The sequence below is a fragment of the Artemia franciscana genome, chromosome 11 (assembly GCF_032884065.1).
Source record: "Artemia franciscana chromosome 11, ASM3288406v1, whole genome shotgun sequence".
Taxonomy (NCBI): domain Eukaryota; kingdom Metazoa; phylum Arthropoda; class Branchiopoda; order Anostraca; family Artemiidae; genus Artemia; species Artemia franciscana.
Window position 1 is genome coordinate 20,513,942 of NC_088873.1, and position 20,466 is coordinate 20,534,407.

The following is a 20,466-nucleotide window of genomic DNA, read 5'->3' on the forward strand; positions in this document are numbered from 1 at the left end:
GAACTGGAAAAAGAGCAGTTTCATGTGGTTCTGCGGTTCAAATATCCGCTCAGAATATTGTAAGAGGAAAATGTCGATACAAGCCGCAAGATCAGCTCCCCACGTGTCGCAGCCGTAAAGACATACCGACATTACTTATGTGTTAAGGCCGTGATTAAGTGAATTGATGGAACTCAAAAATCCCATGTTAAAATTGAAAATTTATATTTAAAAAGTACTCCAGTATTCGTTGGCGGAAGATACCGCTTTTAATATCAGGTCATAGCTTCTTGAAGATGCTAAAAAATGTTTGCTAGGATTTTGCTCTATTTCCTCTAATTGCTTAGAAATCTTAGAAAATGTCCAGCTCTTTTTCCCAAGTGTACTCTATGAAGGATACTGATTTTAGACCAAAATCGGTACTATCATGAGCAGAAGACAATAACCTGTAAGATAATTGCAACCATTTTTCGATGTATTTTCCTGTTTTCGAACAGTCCCATAGAATATTTTCAGCTACCTGAAATTTTTACAAGTTTTTTGCCAGAAAGAATCGTTTCAGATCCCCCTCGAGACCAGATTGACAAGCTGGTATAATTAGCCTGCTATTTCCACCAATGAATAAGTGCTATTTGAAGGGTTTTTGACAATCGACGGTGTCTAGAGAATTGAGAGACAGAAGGCTACCCTAACTTCAATTTTGAAGCTCGATGTTTTCAAGTTCACTTAATCACGGCCTTAAATATGTGCCTGTGAATTCTTTCAGAGAAATCCTTAGAAAAAATATACAGAATTCTTTTAAAGGACACATTAAAAAAAAAACGAAAAAAAAAAAAAAAAAAAATCACGACCAGCGAGACGACATTTGAGATGACCTGCAGTGTAACCGGTTTTGGAGATTTTAGTTATAGAATAATTGAATGACTTAGTAATTCGTCAGATCAAGGTCAAAGAAGAGCATGGGACAGTTCAGGGTTACTGAAGGAACTCTAAATATTTATGAAGGGGGTTCATACGCAGAACAAGATTTCCATGAAGCATCCCTCAAAAGTTATGTGACTTTGAAGAAAATTTTCACACTCAAATTCAAAATTTTAAAGCCTCAAATAACGAACACGATGAAATCTCATATTTTTGGCATTACGATGCGTGTTTATTTGTTGTTGTTTTTTCCCTAGCTTTGATCGTACTGAAAGCCAATGTACTGCGATAACCGATAATACAGATTGTATTATTGAATATGTGATTAATATACAGTGTTTTTTTTTTGTTTTTTAGTTTTTTTCTTTTTTTCTTTTTTCGTTTTTTCGTTTTTTTAGTTTTTTTCTTTTTTAATTTTGTTCCTTTTTTTCACTTTTTTTATATATTTATTTTTTTTATAGTTTTTTACCTTTTTTTAGTTTTTTTTTGTTTTATTCTTCTTTTTTTAGTTTTCTTTTTCTTGTTTATTTTTTAGTTTTTTTTTCCTTTTTTTTTATAGAAGATAGTATAACAGACGGATAGACGGACAGTGCATTTTTATTTATACAGATGAATTACATTACCAAGGCGGGTTCATTATACCTTGCTGGAATTTGGATCGTGCATGAATTTTAGCAAAAATTACAACTCCTTGGAACTTCATTTTTATTATGCAAATCCGATATTGTAGCCCCAAAGACTGAATGAAAATTTTTACGAAAACCGTAACAATACTATAATATTTTGCATTGAAAATAATAATAAATGTGGCCTTGCATGATTGAAGGACTCTATGCCAATTACAAACCTATATCCCCCTAATTCGAATCGCAAGGGCTCATCAAGTCGAACGAGCAGAAAATCCAGGTTCCACTTTCCTTTTTATCAGTTGAAAATGATTGATGGAGGGTTATTAAGGCCCCCTTATTGCCTTTATAGCCCGGAGCCTCATCGGCGCGAAATACCATGAGAGATTGAAAGTCAAAATAGTCATTCCAAGGAAAAAGAAAGAAATACACTATAATGATGATACTGGAGGCAAACTCCCTGAAATATTTTATACGTAATATTAAAAAAGACAGAAATCATCTTACATATGAGGTGGCTACTGCCCCCTCAACTCCCCACTCTTCACACTGGGGTTTTAATTTTTTCCACCAATTATTCAAGAACGATTTTTTTTAATGCAAGAGCAGCGTGATAAAAAAGTAATTTTTTTTTAATATGATTAAAGTTTATTTGTTGTTCCAAGATGCCTCGAATATAGAAAGGTTTGCTTTACTTGCATTCACGATAAAACATAAGACTTCCCAATCAAATACTTTAAAAGACAGTCTGTATATAATGCACTTTAGGTACGCATTAATCAAACTTTAAGTGTAAAGAGCAGGGGGGGGGGGGGGGTTGAACAGATGATAGCCCCCCTTGTACACCAGATAATTTCTGATCGCTTGGAGTTTAAACGTCACTCTTATTTTCATTTGAAAAAAAAATGTATTGTTGGTCAAAAGCCATCCCATCACTTGAAAATTACCAAACAAACCATTGTTATCAAAATCTATGCGGATATCTCCCACGGAAAAGTCATTTAAAAAGTTAAGAAGGTTCTTAGCCAGTTTATAGCCATCTAAAGAAGAAAAATGAATTCAGAGAAACAAGTGAAGAAAGAAAGTGAGAAGACTTTTATTCTCCACAAGATAAAAAATATTAAGAACAAAAAAGCGAGAGACTGAACCAAAAAAAGAATGAGCGAGCAAGAAAAAGAGAGGAAGAAAAATTGAAAGAGAGAAAGGAAGGAAGAAATAGATAATGAGAATCAAAAGGGAAAAGACCGAAAGAGAGAGGGGGGAGGGTTTGACGTAAATACGTTCTGAGACCATACTGGCTATGCAAGACGTATGAAAACAAGAAAGGAAAATATAAAATAAATGAAAAGAGAAAAATCAAATAGGTGAAAAAACAAGAATTTTGTCAGCCAATAGCAAAATATGAAGATGAAAATCAAGCAAATATTTCAACAAGGACCTCCGCCAAGTCGTCCTCAGTGTTAAAAAAAATTATAAGAAAGAGGAAAAAAAAGACAAACAACAAAATCTAACCTTCTTAAGTGAACTCTACGAGAGGAGAAAAGACACTGAACATTAGCTGTTCAGTTTGACATTACCTGTGACAGTGCGAGAGCTTCAGCATCTTCCTTTTTAGCAGTTGCAGGGAAGAATACAATATTTTCAATTGTAGTTATCAGTTCTAGTTGGACAACACATCGGATCTGCAAAGCAGAAAATATCCTCTGGTCTGATGTAATTGGCTAAAAAGAGGGACGCCATTAATATATTAGCATCAAGCGTGACCCATTTTAGCTGTTATTAAAAACATATATCTCAGCCAAGGTTTTTTTTCGAAGGGCATGACCTCTACCATCATCTGATAGATGATGGATTAATGGATTAGTGGCTGTAGATTGAAAAAAAAGAAATGAGCGTACTCACATTCTACAATAGAGTTTAAAAAAATTTTAATCTCAGATACGCGTGAAGAAAATTCCTAAAATCCTGACTATAAAGACGGCTTTTTTGTTCAAGTTATAACCGACAGCAACAATTTTTTTGCAATTTAAAGCAAAGGCAATGTTAAAACTAAGAACAAACAGAAATTATTCTGTGTATGAGGGGGTAGACCCACTCTATGAAATATTCCTTACGCTATAGTTTTAACATATTATCGACAACAAGCGTATTCTCAATAAAAAGTAAACTCTACATTAGCATAAACAGGAGGTAGTTTAGAGGGTCACTTCTCCTCTCATGTACAGGACAATTTCTTTAAGTTAAATGCTCGGACTATGAAGGCAAAGCCATGTCATCTACAAGACCCTTGATCTGAGAAAAATACACCTTAAACTGTGTAAATAACGTATAACAAAGAAATTACACTACTTTCTAAGTTTTTTTTTATTTTACAAAATGAAAAACAAAAAGAGTTTTTAAATATTAACTATTCAAAAATTAAGCGACATTAGGGGCTAAAAAAGCTATGAGCGATTGCGGTTTGAAACAAAGAGGTTAGGCATGACATTAAGGTTCATCTTATGCTTTTGAGTTGGTGCTTTTAATTGAAGAAGGAATATGCATTGGCTTCCCAGACGTTACCAAATAACGTTGCAGTTCACTCATAATAGTGTTTTGAGTTGCAGCTCTCTCAAAACACTGAGCAGCCTACGTAACGTATTTGGATTTTAGACGGCCGCTATTCTAAAACTTTTGTACACTGAAAGTTTCATTGGATATTATTCGTCAATATTGCAATTTCGTATCTAAGTATCAAGGTAATGTTCTGATTAAAATTTGACAGTGTAACTGTAAATACACGTATCAACGCTGTAGTTCTTTTCACAAACACTGCGTTCAGCGGGAAAATAGTGCAATTTGCTTAATAGAGACCTCAAAAAGGAAAATTAAGGTCTGAGTAAGCTCTGAATAATGATACCCGAGAAAACAATTTTACTCATTAGGTATAAAGCATTTTTTGCATAGTAAGGGACGTGGAGGAGCAGTTGTAATGAAGGTTAAACACTGTGAATCTCTTCAAATTTGTCAACTAAACGAGCAGGGACTTCAGAAATAAGTTTTATTTTGCCAATCAGGTTTCGTTTTAGTAATGCTAAATCTTATTACCACTAAAAAGATTTCTGGGAAAAATTCTAAGGAAAAATAGAAACAAAGCCAACTTTTCGATGTGGCTTGAGTAAAAGAAATTCAAGTAAAACATTATGAGAGCTCTCAAAACTCTTCAAGCAAAAAACAAACGTTCAAGAAAAACTCTTTCAACGCTAACGGAGCACTTGTTTTGTCTTTCAAAATAGGAAGTGAATATACTTAAATAATCATAAAAACAATAATTTTTACGTTTATTTAAATTCCCAGGCAACAGATAACAGGTGAAGGGGAAAACACTTGGCCCTGCTGAAATTACAAGTTAGTAAACTGTTTAGATAAATCCCCCTCCCGGAAAGATAACTCCCCTCGCATATGCCTTGTACAAAGCATATTTCTTTGCGAAACTCCTCTAATGAATCTTTTGATTATCGACGACCATATATAGGAACTTAATATGAAGATGTTATTTATAAAGTCATTTTTATCTCAAATTATTCCCGGAAGCCAATCAATTTTTCGACCAAATTCCGGCCAGTTATTGTTACCAAAGCCAATTACATTTTTTGAATAGAAAATTGAGTATGCGAACTTCCATATGAGTCGGTTAAGGTCATGGGCGTGGTTCGTCTGGTAACCCCTTAATATAGATTCATCGCCAAAAATACAATTAGTATAAAAAGAAACTGAAGTCATCTCGATACCATCAGTTTAATTTCAAGTGTTTCAAAGGGTTGAATCAAAAAGAAAAATAATAAAAATATGAAAGTAAGTGCAAATTATTCTATATTTTTCTAACATTGTATTTTCGTAGCTATTTACCAGAGGGGAATTTATGGGGTCCTGTACCCTTTCTGAAATATATCAAACTATACATAAGGGTGGACCTTTCGACAAGATAATGGCTATAAAAGTATCTCAAAAGACAAACTGATCAAGTACATTTTCAAAATTTTGAACTTTTACCTTTAAAGTAGCATTTTATTTGCCCTTAAATTTACACGATCACAGTGATGTTCCATTAAATTAAGAGTTAACTAAAATAGAGACAAAATAGGACCAGTAGCACTACTTATTTTTTATAGGTACTAATTTAACGAAGTTCACTCAATAATAAGTTTCGACTGATCTTCCATATTCAGTAACATAATCTGACATTAACCAATAGCTATACATTTTTTCCCGCCAGAGGATTGGTGTAAAAAAACAAAAACCAGCGATATGCCTCCTTTTTGAATTTCCTGTCCAGTGTATTTCATGTACTTAGTGAAACTGGACTGAAAAAGATTTGATTCCTATTCGATTCCTATCCAGATCTTTATTCAGTTCTTTACAAAAAACTTTCTTGGGTTGAAAGGGCAATGAAAATGACTGGGCTACCTTTCTAGATAAAATGAATACCATACCCTACCCCCAGAATAATGAACAAGATAGTTGGAATTAAAAATATGAGCTAACTATTTGTGCGGTGGAATTCTGTCTCTTGTTAAAAGTCACAAGCGACCGACCAAGAAAAAAGTAACTTTCAACGAGAATTCTCAAAGTTATTCAGAAACGGCAAAAATACAGAGCGGAATAGTTTAATTTATAAGAATAAAATGAGGGCAAGCATATATATATATATATATATATATATATATATATATATATATATATATATATATATATATATATGTATATATATATATATATATATATATATATATATATGTAATATATGTATATATATATATATATATATATATATATATATATATATATATATATATATATATATATATATATATTGCCATTTCTATCCACCAACGGGTATGGTTTTAACAGCCCGGCCCATAAAAAAAAACACTACCAAGTTAAAAATAAAATAAAAAAGAAGGACCAGAACCTCGAAAAACAGACTTAATCAGGAGTATCAGTCACACAGCCTGAGGGAAGGGGGTCTTATTTCGTAGCCTGAAATACCAAAAATAGGGTTTGTCTACCTATTTTTAATTATAGAGTGATTGACTAAGACTTTTTCAACAACAAGACTATAGAACAATACAAAAAAACCTGACAAAGTGAAAAAAAAGGACACATATGTAAAAAATAGAAATTCTGTTGACACAGAGGCAATTGTACAATTGTTTTTTTCAAAAAAAGATTCCTTCTATTTAAGGTCATTGTTCTCGTTGCCATTGTCGCTGTAGCTGCAGCCCAATATCCAGCACCATCATATAAACAAGAATACAAATATGAGCCTCGCCCTTACAACTTTGCCTGGGAAGTCAAGGATGACCCATCATACAACGATTATGCCCACCAACAGGACACAGATGCCTATGGTACGTTCTTCTTTACTTGAAATGGGATTCTCTAATTTTCTTTCGGAGGGGCAGTTCTAAATTTTATTCATATGATTGTGGCTTTAGGATAAAACTTACTGAAATGCCCTGAGAAAAATTAATTAAATTCACTTATAATTACCATAAAATAAAACTCCGATCCACAATTTTATGAATAAAATTAGGGAAATAAAAAACTTGTATTGAAAAGGGGGGAGAGGAAGTAAACCCTAAAAGATACAAAATAAATAGCCCTTTTCTGATTTTTGATTAACTAAACTTAAATTGGTTAACCAAACTGTGTCATTAACATATTCATGTATAGAGGAACACCAAGAGCTATGAACAGGACCAAGGGGGAAAATTACACACACACACACCCCCCCTGTATAGCATACTGAAATTAGTAAATTGTTTGTATTAAAAATAAAAACACTTTACCAATATTCGTTATTTCTTATTTGTTAAAAATATTCAATTGCGAAAGAAGAGCCCATTCACACACAGTAAAAATTCATTTTGAGATAACACGAATCCAATCTTTTTCAATTATATTTTTGCATACTTTGACTATTAGTCAACTTCAGTTATGGGTAATATTTCTTTGTTTCTCAGTCCTACCCCCTCCCCCTCAACTTACGTGTATGTTCCTAAGAAATTAACGTTTATTAAGATACACACAGAAAAAAGAAAACTCATCTTTTTTTCTGTCTCTTTTAGAAAAACAGGCAGATAATAAACAGCAGAATGTGTTGCATGATCATTTCAGTTAATTTAGCTCTCAGAGAGGTTAGTTTAAGCGTCAATACAGCAAAACAACATAACAGAATAACAGATAACACAATAAAATAAATGGAGGATAAAGAATCAGATGTGATGAAAACAAAGTCAAGTCAATGATATTACAGGCTATTCAATCTAATGTAAACGACTCGAAGTGACACTGGATAGCTTAAACAATTTCTAATAGTCAAACTGACTATGCACATTTTGTTCTGTATACTTTTCATATCATCATATTCCGCGGCCAAATGAAAACTCCGATAATTCCGAGCCGAGACAAATATTAGCATTAAAAGAAAAACCTTGTACAAAATATTTTCTCAATTGACAACTTTGTTCTGCTATTCAAAACCAACTACAAATAAAAATTCGTTAAAGTACCCCCCGTCTGAAGCTAAGACAGCTGCACATGCTCCTCCTCCACCCAAAATGTGTTCCAAGCTCCATTTTTACCCCAATCAGATAGAGTTCTACTTTCCTTTAGATTCTCTATTTCAGAAATTCGAACTTCATTCAAAATAAGTTCATTTCACTAATATTTTTATCCAGGAAACTCAAACCATTCATATCCGAATCTAAGAGACTTTTTATTCCAATTTAGTACCATTTTCTCTTGTAGCTTTTGTCATGGTCCTAGTACAAAGTACATAAAATGTTCTACCTAAAAGTGCCTTAGTAAGAAAACCTACTGAACTCCTGATTCCACACTGAGCGAATTACTAATCTCACCATCAATGACAACCAATAGCTAAGCTCACCTCAAAGATATTATTCTCGTATATACTAATCACTTTAATTTGCTTGTCAAGTATACCATACATGAACAGGAGCTTAATTAAAGCATTTCTACCCGCTTAATCAAATGCATGTTCTTGATCTATAAAATTGAAGACTAAAGGGAATGAGGATATAGACTCTTCTCAATTCAGTGACGTTTTGCAAAAAGAGCTAAGTCCACTTTCCTAATTTTACAGGAGAGGAAAATGACAGTAAAAAGGCACAATGAAAAAATCCTTCTTACAAATCAGAAGTTAAGAAACTTGAAACTTGAAAGAATGATTCCTCGTTAACTTTTCGATCGGAATTCGTTGGAAATGTCAAATTGCTGGATTCTTGGTTACTTAGAAGATAATGGACTTACACTCTTTTTTACACCCATTTGGAACAATTTATAACTCTGACAGAATTGAAGATGAGCCCGTTTTGAATAGACCAATAGATAGATCTCTTTGAGCTCTTTCGAAGCACATGCTTAACTCATTTTCGGAAAAAAGAGGACTTAGGCCCTTTTTGCAAAACACTATAGAATAATTTATCTAAGAGTGGCTATTTGATCGACTTATCCTCTCCACTTCCTAGCGCAAAACTGTCCTTGTCTTGAAAGTGTATCCATAAAAGTCTCAGTAATTACTGCACTTGCTCTTGTCGCTTTCTTAAAAAGGGGCTTGTGAAATTATATGTGTGTGTAAAATATATATATATATATATATATATATAAATTATATATATATATATATATATATATATATATATATATATATATATATATATATATATATATATATATATAAATTAATTTCATTATAGTTCACGGTGTTTTCTTCAAATTCATGACTTTAAAAGTGAGATCAAAAAGAACAATTGGAAAAAAAAATGTCTGAATTAGAAAATATACGGCATGTCTACCATGGACTTTGGGACGGGGGGGGGGGGAGGGGTTGCGTCTGAATGGCCCCTAAACTGCACGAGAAAGGAGTCGCACTTGATAAGAAAATGCTCAAGAGTACTTTCTTAATGCATAATCTTTGTTTGATGACGAAAAAAATAATATTGATAAATGCTGAAAACTTTGAGGACATTAAGTCGATAAACTGTATTTATCCTTTTTTTTTTACTTAAAAACAACTTCTGATTCTACTAGATCTATCGAAGCACGTAATTATTTGAACGTCTCCAAAAGAAGCCTCCAAATTAACTTTACACTAAAAAAAAACGGTCTAAAAACTTTCTAAATTGTACAACCGAAGCTCAGAAATTTTGTAACTAAAATGAGTTGATTTTACGCTTTCAAGATTACATTTGCAGTGTAACAGCATCTCACTGCATCAATTGTTGTGAATGGTGCTGCTATGAAACATGTACTTTAACTGCTATCTATACCAGACATCTACAGACGAATAAATTTATGAGGTCTCATACTGCAGGAAAGTTTCAATCTTACTGCAGTAAGATTGATGAAGAGGGGACACGGCTCTCAGTGTACATGCTTGATATAAAATATATGCAGGATTTTTTGGGAGGGGGAAGGGAGAGTGACGTTTTGGGGGAACAGCTATGTCAAAAAAGCAGAAATAACAATTACATGAGAAACATAGGACACAAGCCTACCCGTCGCGCGTTGTTGCGATCTCAAAAGAAAGGAAATTCCAGGAAAAATCCCACTGAAAAACTTCCTCTTTAGAACACCCCCAACAGAGCACTAATAACGACCGTATCATTACAAACGAAAGTATTAGAAACATTCCCCCAGAAAAATTCTCCTAGACACCCCCCCCGCACACCAGAAAATACTCAACGCGTATTCATCACCATCAAAATTTGTAATTTTTAAAAGTATTGGAATAATTTGGTTAGGATTATTAAATTTCATTCAACCTTCTCAATGCCATCGGACAATTGCCCAGGAGAATCACTCCCTCCCCACGGCAAAAAATTCCTCCATGTATTAATAATCATATTTCTAAATTTAAAAGTATTTTAAAGGTCTCTCTTTGCTTGCCTGTTTATGTTATATATATATATATATATATATATATATATATATATATATATATATATATATATATATATATATATATATATATATATATATATATATATATATATATATATCTTATATATATATAAGATATATATATATCTTATATATATATATATATATATATATATATATATATATATATATATATATATATATATATATATATATATATATATATATATATATATATATATATATATATATATATCTCAGATATTGACAATACCTTCTAAAACAAGCTGATTTTGCAAACTTGCGAGACTAGCTTTGAACGTATTTTAATAAATCACTCATATTTTTTCTAGGCAAGGGAACTGGATCATACAGAGTTCTTCTTCCTGACGGCCGCGTCCAGACAGTAACCTACACTACAGACCCCGAAGGTGGATATGTAGCTGATGTTCAGTACTCTGGTGAATACAAAGCATACCCAGCTTACAAAGCTCCATCCTACCCTCAGCCAAAATACTAAGAAACAAATTTTAATGTGATACAAATTTTTTTTTAAACCTATTTTTGTACAAGAAGTAAAAATTATAATTATTCAATGCACCTCTATCCCTCCTTTCGTTGTAGGGACAGCCATAAATTATTCAAACTACCAAGATTACCAACTCTTGTAGAATTATGAAATGAAAAACCACATTTAGCCGTCAAGCAACCCTGTGTTTTAGCGCTAATCACATGAGTGTGGAGTTATTAGAGGCATTACACAATTTATATTTTTTTAGGTTAAATATTAAGCAATATTTTTCCTTCATATCTAAATAATTATTTTGTGGATGAGTTTAGGAGACTGGAAGATTTTGGGATTGAATAAAGAACTTAGGAAAGAAATAAGAAAGTTAGCCCAGAGTAACACAAAAGGAACAAGCGAGATTATTATTCAGATTTAAAATTATTAGTACAAAGCTTTACAGTACTATTTGGGGTGCAATCAAATTATTTGCTTTTCCAAAATCAGCTGATCATCAACTACATAAGCTAGAACTAAAACTATAATATCAAACCCATTTTAGGAAACATCATTTAAAATGCTTAAAGTTAAGAAATTCATTTACTACTCACGTGAGATACAACTCCAAATTGATGGATCCATTAAAAGAGTGTACATTTTCCCCACAAATCTCATTTTAAGAAAGACACAATTAATCCAAAAAAGAGCTATAAAATCAATATAAGCATAAATGTATTTACATTGTTGAAAGCCATTTTCTTTAAATGACTGACTTTAAGCATATTGGGTCTATAACTAGCGGTTAACTATAAGTAGTAAAGCTTCTTCCCACATATATTTGAAGTTTTGCTCAATAATTTTAAGAGCCCTTTTTAGAACATTTCCTGAGGGGGTTACCAGCGGCTAATTAGCATGTGCTGTGGCATAATGGAAATAAGTACTTACATGCACTGGAATGGTTGGAGTAGATTAATGGCATATTACACAGGGAATATGGCCATATTACACATTTAAAATAATATTTTGAGCTCCTTTGTGAAGTTTTCTATGTTAGATTTACCACCACGAAGCGTTAAGGCTTCATTTTTATTAATGCACACTTTTTTTCTGTTTTGATATCGGCAATTGGGGTCACTATTGTAGCTCCATTTGCGTAATTATTTATGATCTGGCAAATGTGGTCATTTTTTTAGCTTCATCACTTTTGATTTGCCAAAAATTTAACAGATATAAGTAAAAAACAAACAGTATCTGTGATATGATCAAAAAAAAACTTCAATGAGTAAGATTGAATGTTGAAGATGATACGCTAGCTATAAATTAAAAAAAATGCAAAAAGCAAGCAGAACCATAAAGAACCTAAAACTTGATTCATATTTGGACTTCAAATGCTTTACATCTGTAACAGGTTTCACAAGTTTCAAACTATTTGAACGACTCTAGTAACAAAAACAATCTACCAGATTTGGGGCATAAAGTGTCTAGCAATGGGCATTGGAGGCCAACACTTTTCAGACAAAAGGCAGGCATTTCGTGGCAGCATACCTTATGTACTGGATAACTTTTGTATGTTTTGGGTTTCAGTCTCACCCTTCTGCTTTCATGAAAAAGACTTAATTTTTCAATTTAATTTATAATGGTTTTGACACAACGCTCTGGCCTATCAATTTACTCTCTTAATCTACCTCAAGCTAAAAAGATTTTTTTCCAGTAAAACCAAGGAAATGTCTAAAATGTTTGAAGATTGTCTTGGATTTGAAGCTTATTTTTGGAAATTTTACTCCGTAAGAATAAATAAGATGATGAGTAAAGGCTGGAGCCAAAAAATTCGATTTCCATTTTTAAAGTTTGGGAAAGGCTATATATGAAATAAGATAAGCTAAAAGTTAAGTTATTCAACTAAATTCTAATTCCAGTCACCATAACCCAGATATAATTTAGTTCCAATTCCCATTTATTTTCCATTTTATAACTTTATAAGAGAATCAAGTTCATATTTTCTGAGCAAAAATCCTAACGATACGGACCAGATAAAAATAAAAAGACGAAAACAAACAACACGGAGACCAAAACGAAACTTGTTTTCTGTTCTTTGTGATGACAGATCAATATGCTTTACGAAATTATTTTTATAAAAAAAAGTAATATTTACAATGTTAAGTAAATTATTATCAAAATGAAGACTCGGTACTTGAATCCACCTGAGTGTTCTGAGAAACCAGAATTAAAACTGAAAAGAGGAAAAAACAAAGAGCCAGAGACGAGTCTTTCTACCAAGCTCCATTGTTGGAGTAGAGAAGAGTCTCTCTATCAAGCTATATTGTTGGTATAGTTATATATAGAGTTATACATTGTAAATACTAGTACTACTACTAATAACAACTCACCGCAACACCAAGCCGTCTGAGGCTGAATGCATGCTCTTCCTCCATCGCAATCTATTCAAAGGCTCCCTCTTTACACCCTACCAGGAAGTTTTCATTTCCCTTAAACCTTTTTTTACGACATCCTCCCACCCCAACCGCGGACAACCTGTTTTCAGTTTAGCCCTAGGCAGTTGGCCGAAAAGAACAATCTTTGGTAATCTATCATCCTTCATCCACAAAATGTTCCCTAGCCTTGAACCTTTCTCTAATTATAAGAAAGCGGGAGAAAGCGGGATTGAACCACGCTTATCAAACAGTTCGTGGTAACGAACTGTAGTAAGGAGCGACCCGGCTCAATAGTAACCAAAACTCTAAAAAATTGAATTTTGATATCAATAGCTACATCAAAAGAATCGCATTTTAATGCTGATTTTAAATACATAAGTTTCATCAAGTTTAGTCTTACCCATCAAAAGTTACGAGCCTGAGAAAATTTGCCTTATTTAAGAAAATAGGGAGAAACACCCCCTAAAAGTCGTAGGATCTTAACGAAAATGATACCATCAGATTCAGCGTATCAGAGAACCCTACTAAAGAAGTTTCAAGCTCCTATCTACAAAAATGTGGAATTTTGTATTTTTTGCCAGAAGACAAATCACGGGTGCGTGTTTATTTGTTTGTTTGTTTGTTTTTTTTTTCTTTCTTTTCCCCAGGGGTCATCGTATCGACCAAGTGGTCCTAGAATGTTGCAAGAGGGCTCATTCTAACGGAAATGAAAAGTTCTAGTGCCCTTTTTAAGTGACCAAAAAATTGGAGGGCATCTAGGCCCCCTCCCACGCTCATTTTTTCCCAAAGTCAACGGATCAAAATTTTGAGATAGCCATTTTGTTCAGCATAGTCGAAAACCATAATAACTATGTCTTTGGGGATGATTTACTCCCCCACAATCCCTGGGGGAGGGGCTGCAAGTTACAAACTTTGACCAGTGTTTACATATAGTAATGGTTATTGGGAAGTGTACAGACGTTTTCAGGGGGATTTTATTTTGTTTGGGGGTGGGGCTGAGGAGAGGGGGCTATGTTGGAGGATCTTTCCTTGGAGGAATCTGTCATGGGGGAAGAAAAATTCAATGAAAAGGGCGCAGGATTCTCTAGCATTACTATAAGAAAACAATGAAAAATAAACATGAAAACGTTTTTTCAAATGAAAGGAAGAAGTAGCATTGAAACTTAAAACGAACAGAGATAATTACGCATACGAGGGGTTCTAAAAATACTTTAGCATAAAGAGCGAGGTATTTAGGAGGAGATAAATACCTTGCTCTTTATGCTAAAGTATTTTTAGTAATTTCAACTATTTATTCTACGGCCTTTCTGATTCAGGGGTCATTCTTAAAGAATTGGGACAAAACTTACGATTTAGTGTAAAGAGCGAGGTATTAACGAGGGTACAAACCCCCTCGTATACATAATAAAAATATAAGGTTATGAAAGTTTGTTACGTAAGTTAATTCTTAAGTTACGTGTATTTTTTACTAATAAAAACGTTCATTAAAAATTAAAAGTTCTAGTTGCCTTTTTAAGTAACCGAAAAATTGGAGGGCAACTAGGCCTCCTTCTCCACCCCTTATTTCTCAAAATCGTCTGATCAAAACTAAGAGAAAGCCATTTAGCCAAAAAAAGAATTAATATACAAATTTCATTTTAATAATTTATGTGCGGAGAGCCAAAACCAAACATGCATTAATTCAAAAACGTTCAGAAATTAAATAAAAAAAACTATTTTTTTTAGCTGAAAGTAAGGAGCGACATTAAAACTTAAAACGAACAGAAATTACTCCGTATATGAAATGGGTTGTCCCCTCCGCAATCCCTCGCTCTTTACGCTAAAGTTTGACTCTTTGCCACAATTTTACTTTTTAAAACAATTAAAAGATTTAGCGTAAAGAGCGAGGGATTGCGGAGGGGACAACCCATTTCATATACGGAGTAATTTCTGTTCGTTTTAAGTTTTAATGTCGCTCCTTACTTTCAGCTAAAAAAATTATTTTTTTTTATTTAATCCTAAATATTGAGCCATACATATTTTAAATAATTGAACCGCACATATTCTAAATAATTCAAGTTAAACTTTACTGCTCGTAACTGTAACTGACTGTTAAACAATCCCGAGTAAAGACACAAAAAAACTGTTTTCGTAATTTTCCTTTGAGTGCTTAAGTAATGTTTAAAGTAGTATTTTAAAGATGAAGTACTTGGAACTCCAGTAATACCAAAGAACATTTTATGTCCAGATTCAACGCATATTTTCGAGTACCTGCCACTTGATATTTAAGAAATGGTTTGAAGGATTTTTTTGCAGCATTATTCGACGTGATAACCGTAATAGATTTTCAGTAGAACTTGAAAAAAAGAAATATAAAGCCGAACAAACTTGGCCCAGTGCTTTTACCAAAGGAAATCATATAGTTTTAGAACCTTCCAACAACTGCTGAAATGTTTTGGCTAATGTATAATTTAGGATTTGGTCTACGACTAAGCTGAAACACAGTAATTTTCCATGCAATTTAAGATTGACGAATAAAGGCAAAAAAAGATGATCCACTTCAGTGATGACCTTTTAAAATTATCTTCGTTCCCACGGATAAAGTTCTTACTTTATAAAAACAAAAAAAAAACAAAAAACAACCGTTTATTAATTCTTAATAATTTACCATTTTCAGTTTCGTATTTTTCAAGACCCCAAAACTATCGGAGAAAAACTATCCACTCCCGTGCCCTTCTTTTGCCCTAAGCGCTCCCATAACAATCCCCACAGTACCGAATCCAATTTTTTAGATAGAACTTTTCCTCAGAATAATTAAAGGGACCAATAAATATGCCTCCAGAGATGAAACAACCCAGGCAGAAATGCCTTAAATTCTGTAAATTGTCCATTATTTAAAAGACAGGCATTTTTCATCTTTTCTGTTCAATCATTTTTAAAGTAGGATTTAAAGTTTTATTGGGAGGAAAGTGGGTGTTAGAGAGTCAGAAAATGAGCCGGTATTTTTTTTTCTAATAAAATGGAAACATATACCCTTAAGCCCCTGGGCCATGGAGACCCTAGTGCATAAGAAATGTTGAATTTCATATTCATTACTCAATGGTATAGTAAGACGATAAATCATCTATAAACTAGCCTCCACTATGTGTGATTGGCTATACTTTGAAAACTAGCTAAGGACAAATAATACAAGGAATAAAGGGAGTCAAACAAACCATTTCTTCCAGATCTAGATAGTCACCAGGCTTCCATGTAATCAACTGTCTTGGCAAGGTAGAGTTGAAAATGTCCGTAAGGCATCGACACGTCTTCGACCAGATTTCATTAGTAAACTTGGGACCGTTGGATATAACTAAATGCTCCAGACAGTTCGAACCCGACCGTGCAAGTTGTTCATTATCTAAAAGACATTATTTATTTCTAATTATGTACACGTAATTTATAACAATAAAAACGTTTTCTGTTTATATCTTCAAGTGGTTGTTTTTCTGTCTTTACTGTTCTAGAACCATTTTCGACGGATTTCTGGCTTTTTAAAATTACAATTAATTTGTTTTGGTAATAAACTTTAACCAATCAAATTAGTAAAAATAACAGTTACCATCCCTAAATCAGTATGGTGATTCGTCCTAATTTGACAAGTTTTTTTTTTCAAAATGTCTGTTTACATGGTTATTATGAGCTAGAGCTTGTTCTTTACTAAGTTCCATCTGACGCCGCGACAATTATTGCTGGAGAAAAGGAATGAAAAATTTTGAGAAAAAGAAAACGGAAAACACGGGTATTCTTTTTTCAGTGAATGATGTCATATTCACATGCACAGAGCCGAAAATATACATAATAACGCTGTAATGACATACATGGTATACATTGCTGTATTCAGACAACATAGTTCATAAGTACAAGTAGTAGTACTTTTACTTGTAGAAGTAACAGTTCTACTTTCATTACTATTCGTAGTTCAGGTGAATCCATATAAGATCTTGAATGACAAAATTTAAATATCAAAAGGGAGTATCAATATTTTAGAGATGCCTAGGTGGGGTGTGACCCAAAATCAGTTGGAAACCACTGATCTAAACTAATATCATAAATTGATGAAAGCCAGGTGTAGGTAGTGTCTGTCTTTCAAAGTACTCATTAAGACTATACACTGTTTGCTGCTGGCTCTGTATCGCCCTTTACTGTTTGATGTTCTATAATAATCAGATGTTCTATATAATTTGATAATAATTTGATGTTCTATAATTTCTCAATATAATAATCAGTATTATTGCTAATTCCGTGTTTACATGGGAAATCCTGCATAGCCCATAGGAAAAAAAGTGTGTACTGATGGCTGGAAGCAAAGCCAAAGGATATACCCTTAATTTATTATTTTTTTTTTTGTTTTTTAAAGAGAATTTGAGATGATTGATTATTGTTTTAAGAAAAAAAGAACTGAAAAATAAATAATATAATTGTTCCTTAGCCGCTTTGAGGGCTATCTCTCCTTTTTCAAGCAACATGAGCTCTCTCTAAAATGCATCGATATTTTATAAAACTTCCATCTTACCTCCAATTGTAAAAATGGTTTATTTATCTCCGGATGATGATGGTGATGATGCAGCGACATATGACTTGACAAACGTATTATGATAACGTTCCTTGATCTTTCGTTTGGCTTTATCACTTTTTGCTGCCCTATAGCCCTGGTCCCTTGAATACCTTTGTATTTCTCGGTCATATTTCATTTTCTTAAAATCAGAATCAGAGACCATCTTAGTAACCATATTTATGCGTGATCGAGCCTAGTTCCTTTCAGCGGCATTTTATCTCTTTTCAACGTGCTTCCCTTATATGCTACCACTACAACCCGGATATTCAAGCTATTCAAGCATTCAACAGAATTTGTCAAACCTGGCTTTATATTTATCAGCTAGCGCTACTTCAATGATCTTTATAAGGAAAGTTAAAGAATTAAACTATATAGGGTCGTTGTGGCCAAACTTATGACAAACTTGGCATACGAATTCAAAGTTTTGATTTACGACAAAATACAGATATTCAACTGAAAGATAATACAAAAATTAGATTAGGCTACCAAAGAACTGAATTTAAGATAATAAAACCTTAAGAATTATTTTAGGCCAAAAAAAAAAAAAAAAAAAAAAAAAAACAAGATTTTCATTGCTATTTTCTTAGATCTTCGTTTATAACTAAAAATGATGGCGAGAGAAAAATTACACAAGCAAGATTACAGAAGGAAAAAGGAATCAAAAAGGCTCGAAAGCATACTTTAAACAGGCCGTATCCAGTATGTTTTTCGTGGGGGAGGAAGGGTTGGTGTTAAAAAAAAACTTTACAAGTGTACAAATTTTTTTTTATATACATTTTTGTTACGTTTTACGAGTCAGACAAACGTTTTGGAGGGGGAGAATTCTAACCCCCTATCCCCCTCCCTGAATGCTACCTTACTTTAGGGTAAAAAAAACTCAGGGAGGTCTTTATTATTTTAAATTGTGAAATTAAGTCAAGAGTTTGCCTCGTAAGTGGTTGTAGTCATTGGTTTACTCAACTCCTATTATACTCAATGTACTTTCCTTTTAAAAGATTCATTAATTTGATGCGTAAATTTGAAACATTAAAAGATTTAGAAGCAAATATCTTCAAGTGCATGAGACATGATAAATAGTCTCCAGTAAGGGTGTCTAAGAGTTTTACTTAGGATCGGCGCAATTATGGAACCCGCTGAAAGTTGTAAAGCATTACAGCCAGTGCTACTCATAGCTTACAGTACATTTTCAACCTTCACCATATTTAGTACTTATTTTCCACGATAGTGCTAAACAGCGAATCTGAAAAATAGCACTTTTAAAGTATTTTTTCCACAAAGAACAAAGTCTTTCACATTAGCAGTTTTATTTCTCCAAATTTTACGTAAATAATTATCAAAAGTTACCAAGTTTTACAATTTTTTCAAATCTACCATAACAGTTATTAACCCATTACATTAGGGTCAAGCAACTCAGCTGACATTAGGGGCAATCAACTCAGCTGAATACAACACATCCCCAACATATCCCACCTCCCCAAAGCATCTGAATCTAACGTCAAAACAAGGTTTAGAAGGCTACTGTCTTAGCTTGTCAGTAACCAACATGCACGTGCGGGCAAAAATACTGTAAGGCTTGTCCCCAGCCTCCCACTGCACTTCCTGGCTGAAAGGCCACGAAACGGAGATCAGCACCGCCGGTTTGGACCTTGAGGGTTTAGTGCCGTCATACTGACATTTTTCTTTACTTGATGTGAAGGAAGCAAGCCTTTATCAGTTTTGCTTTGCCAAAATCTGAAAGGTGTAACTTGAGAGAGAGCAACAATAAGTATTCGAACCAAGAAGGTAATGGAGTGCTCTCAAATAGTGCACAAATATAATTTTTTAGTAATTTTTTGCTGACATAATAGTACACTTAATTTATATCATCAGTCAATCCTGGTTATGGAATAGGTTATATTTAAACTAATTATGCTAGGTACATCCTTAGTTATGAATTATAGCTTATGTGTTATTTTTTCTAAACCTCTATCATATATATGAACGATAAGATATCGTATGATAAGCTTCTAACTGTTTGAAAATGAATTGAATATTTTCTATACTGTAACTTTAAAAAAAAAGCTAACACAGTGTACCATTCTGTTCAGTAAGTCTGAAGATGGCATTTTTTAAAAGTTAGTATTCTCCTTATTGTCCCTTTTCATTTTTCCCGATGCTTATACTCCTTCTACAAACTCTTCACAGCACCAAAACACTTGAAGGCCGAATGCTAGCGAAAAATTTCCTGCCAGTTTTCCTTGTTAAAATCATTTCCTTCTGCCACCTCCAAAGAAATATCAAATGATTTAAAAAAAATCTTCCCCTCGCTCGCTGTTTTTCAACTGCCTCTTTGCGGGGTGATGGTATCACTTTAGTAATTCCATTCCAGAAGAAAACACAGTATAATTCAGGTAACTACACCAAAACATTCTAAAATACTTACTCATATCGTTTCTAAATGCCGATTGGTTCGCTTTGCCCTCCACCCTCACCCATAAATAC

General features: G+C 33.2%; 2 protein-coding genes across 6 annotated transcripts in view; one reads left to right on the forward strand and one right to left on the reverse strand.

Moving 5' to 3' along the window:
• LOC136032951 (brefeldin A-inhibited guanine nucleotide-exchange protein 1-like) overlaps positions 1-20,466 on the reverse strand; it is a 144,233-nt gene that overhangs the window by 14,463 nt on the left and 109,304 nt on the right. For all 5 annotated transcript variants that reach the window (XM_065713435.1, XM_065713433.1, XM_065713431.1 and 2 more), the window contains 2 exons: positions 16,604-16,788; positions 3,104-3,247 (listed from right to left, as the gene is read on the reverse strand). In XM_065713435.1, the coding sequence (XP_065569507.1) occupies positions 3,104-3,247; positions 16,604-16,788 (329 nt within the window). The remainder of the gene's footprint in view (positions 1-3,103; positions 3,248-16,603; positions 16,789-20,466) is intronic.
• On the forward strand, positions 5,247-11,072 carry LOC136032953 (cuticle protein 7-like). Its single transcript, XM_065713436.1, has 3 exons — positions 5,247-5,360; positions 6,751-6,916; positions 10,826-11,072. The coding sequence occupies exons 1-3, from the start codon at positions 5,355-5,357 to the stop codon at positions 10,990-10,992; spliced, it is 339 nt and encodes a 112-aa protein (XP_065569508.1). The 5' UTR covers positions 5,247-5,354; the 3' UTR covers positions 10,993-11,072.

Bases quoted from the DNA above. Each gene is read 5' to 3' on its own strand.
- LOC136032953 (XM_065713436.1), top strand. The intron at 6,917-10,825 runs GTACGTTCTTCT...TATTTTTTCTAG, and splicing joins ACAGGACACAGATGCCTATG to GCAAGGGAACTGGATCATAC.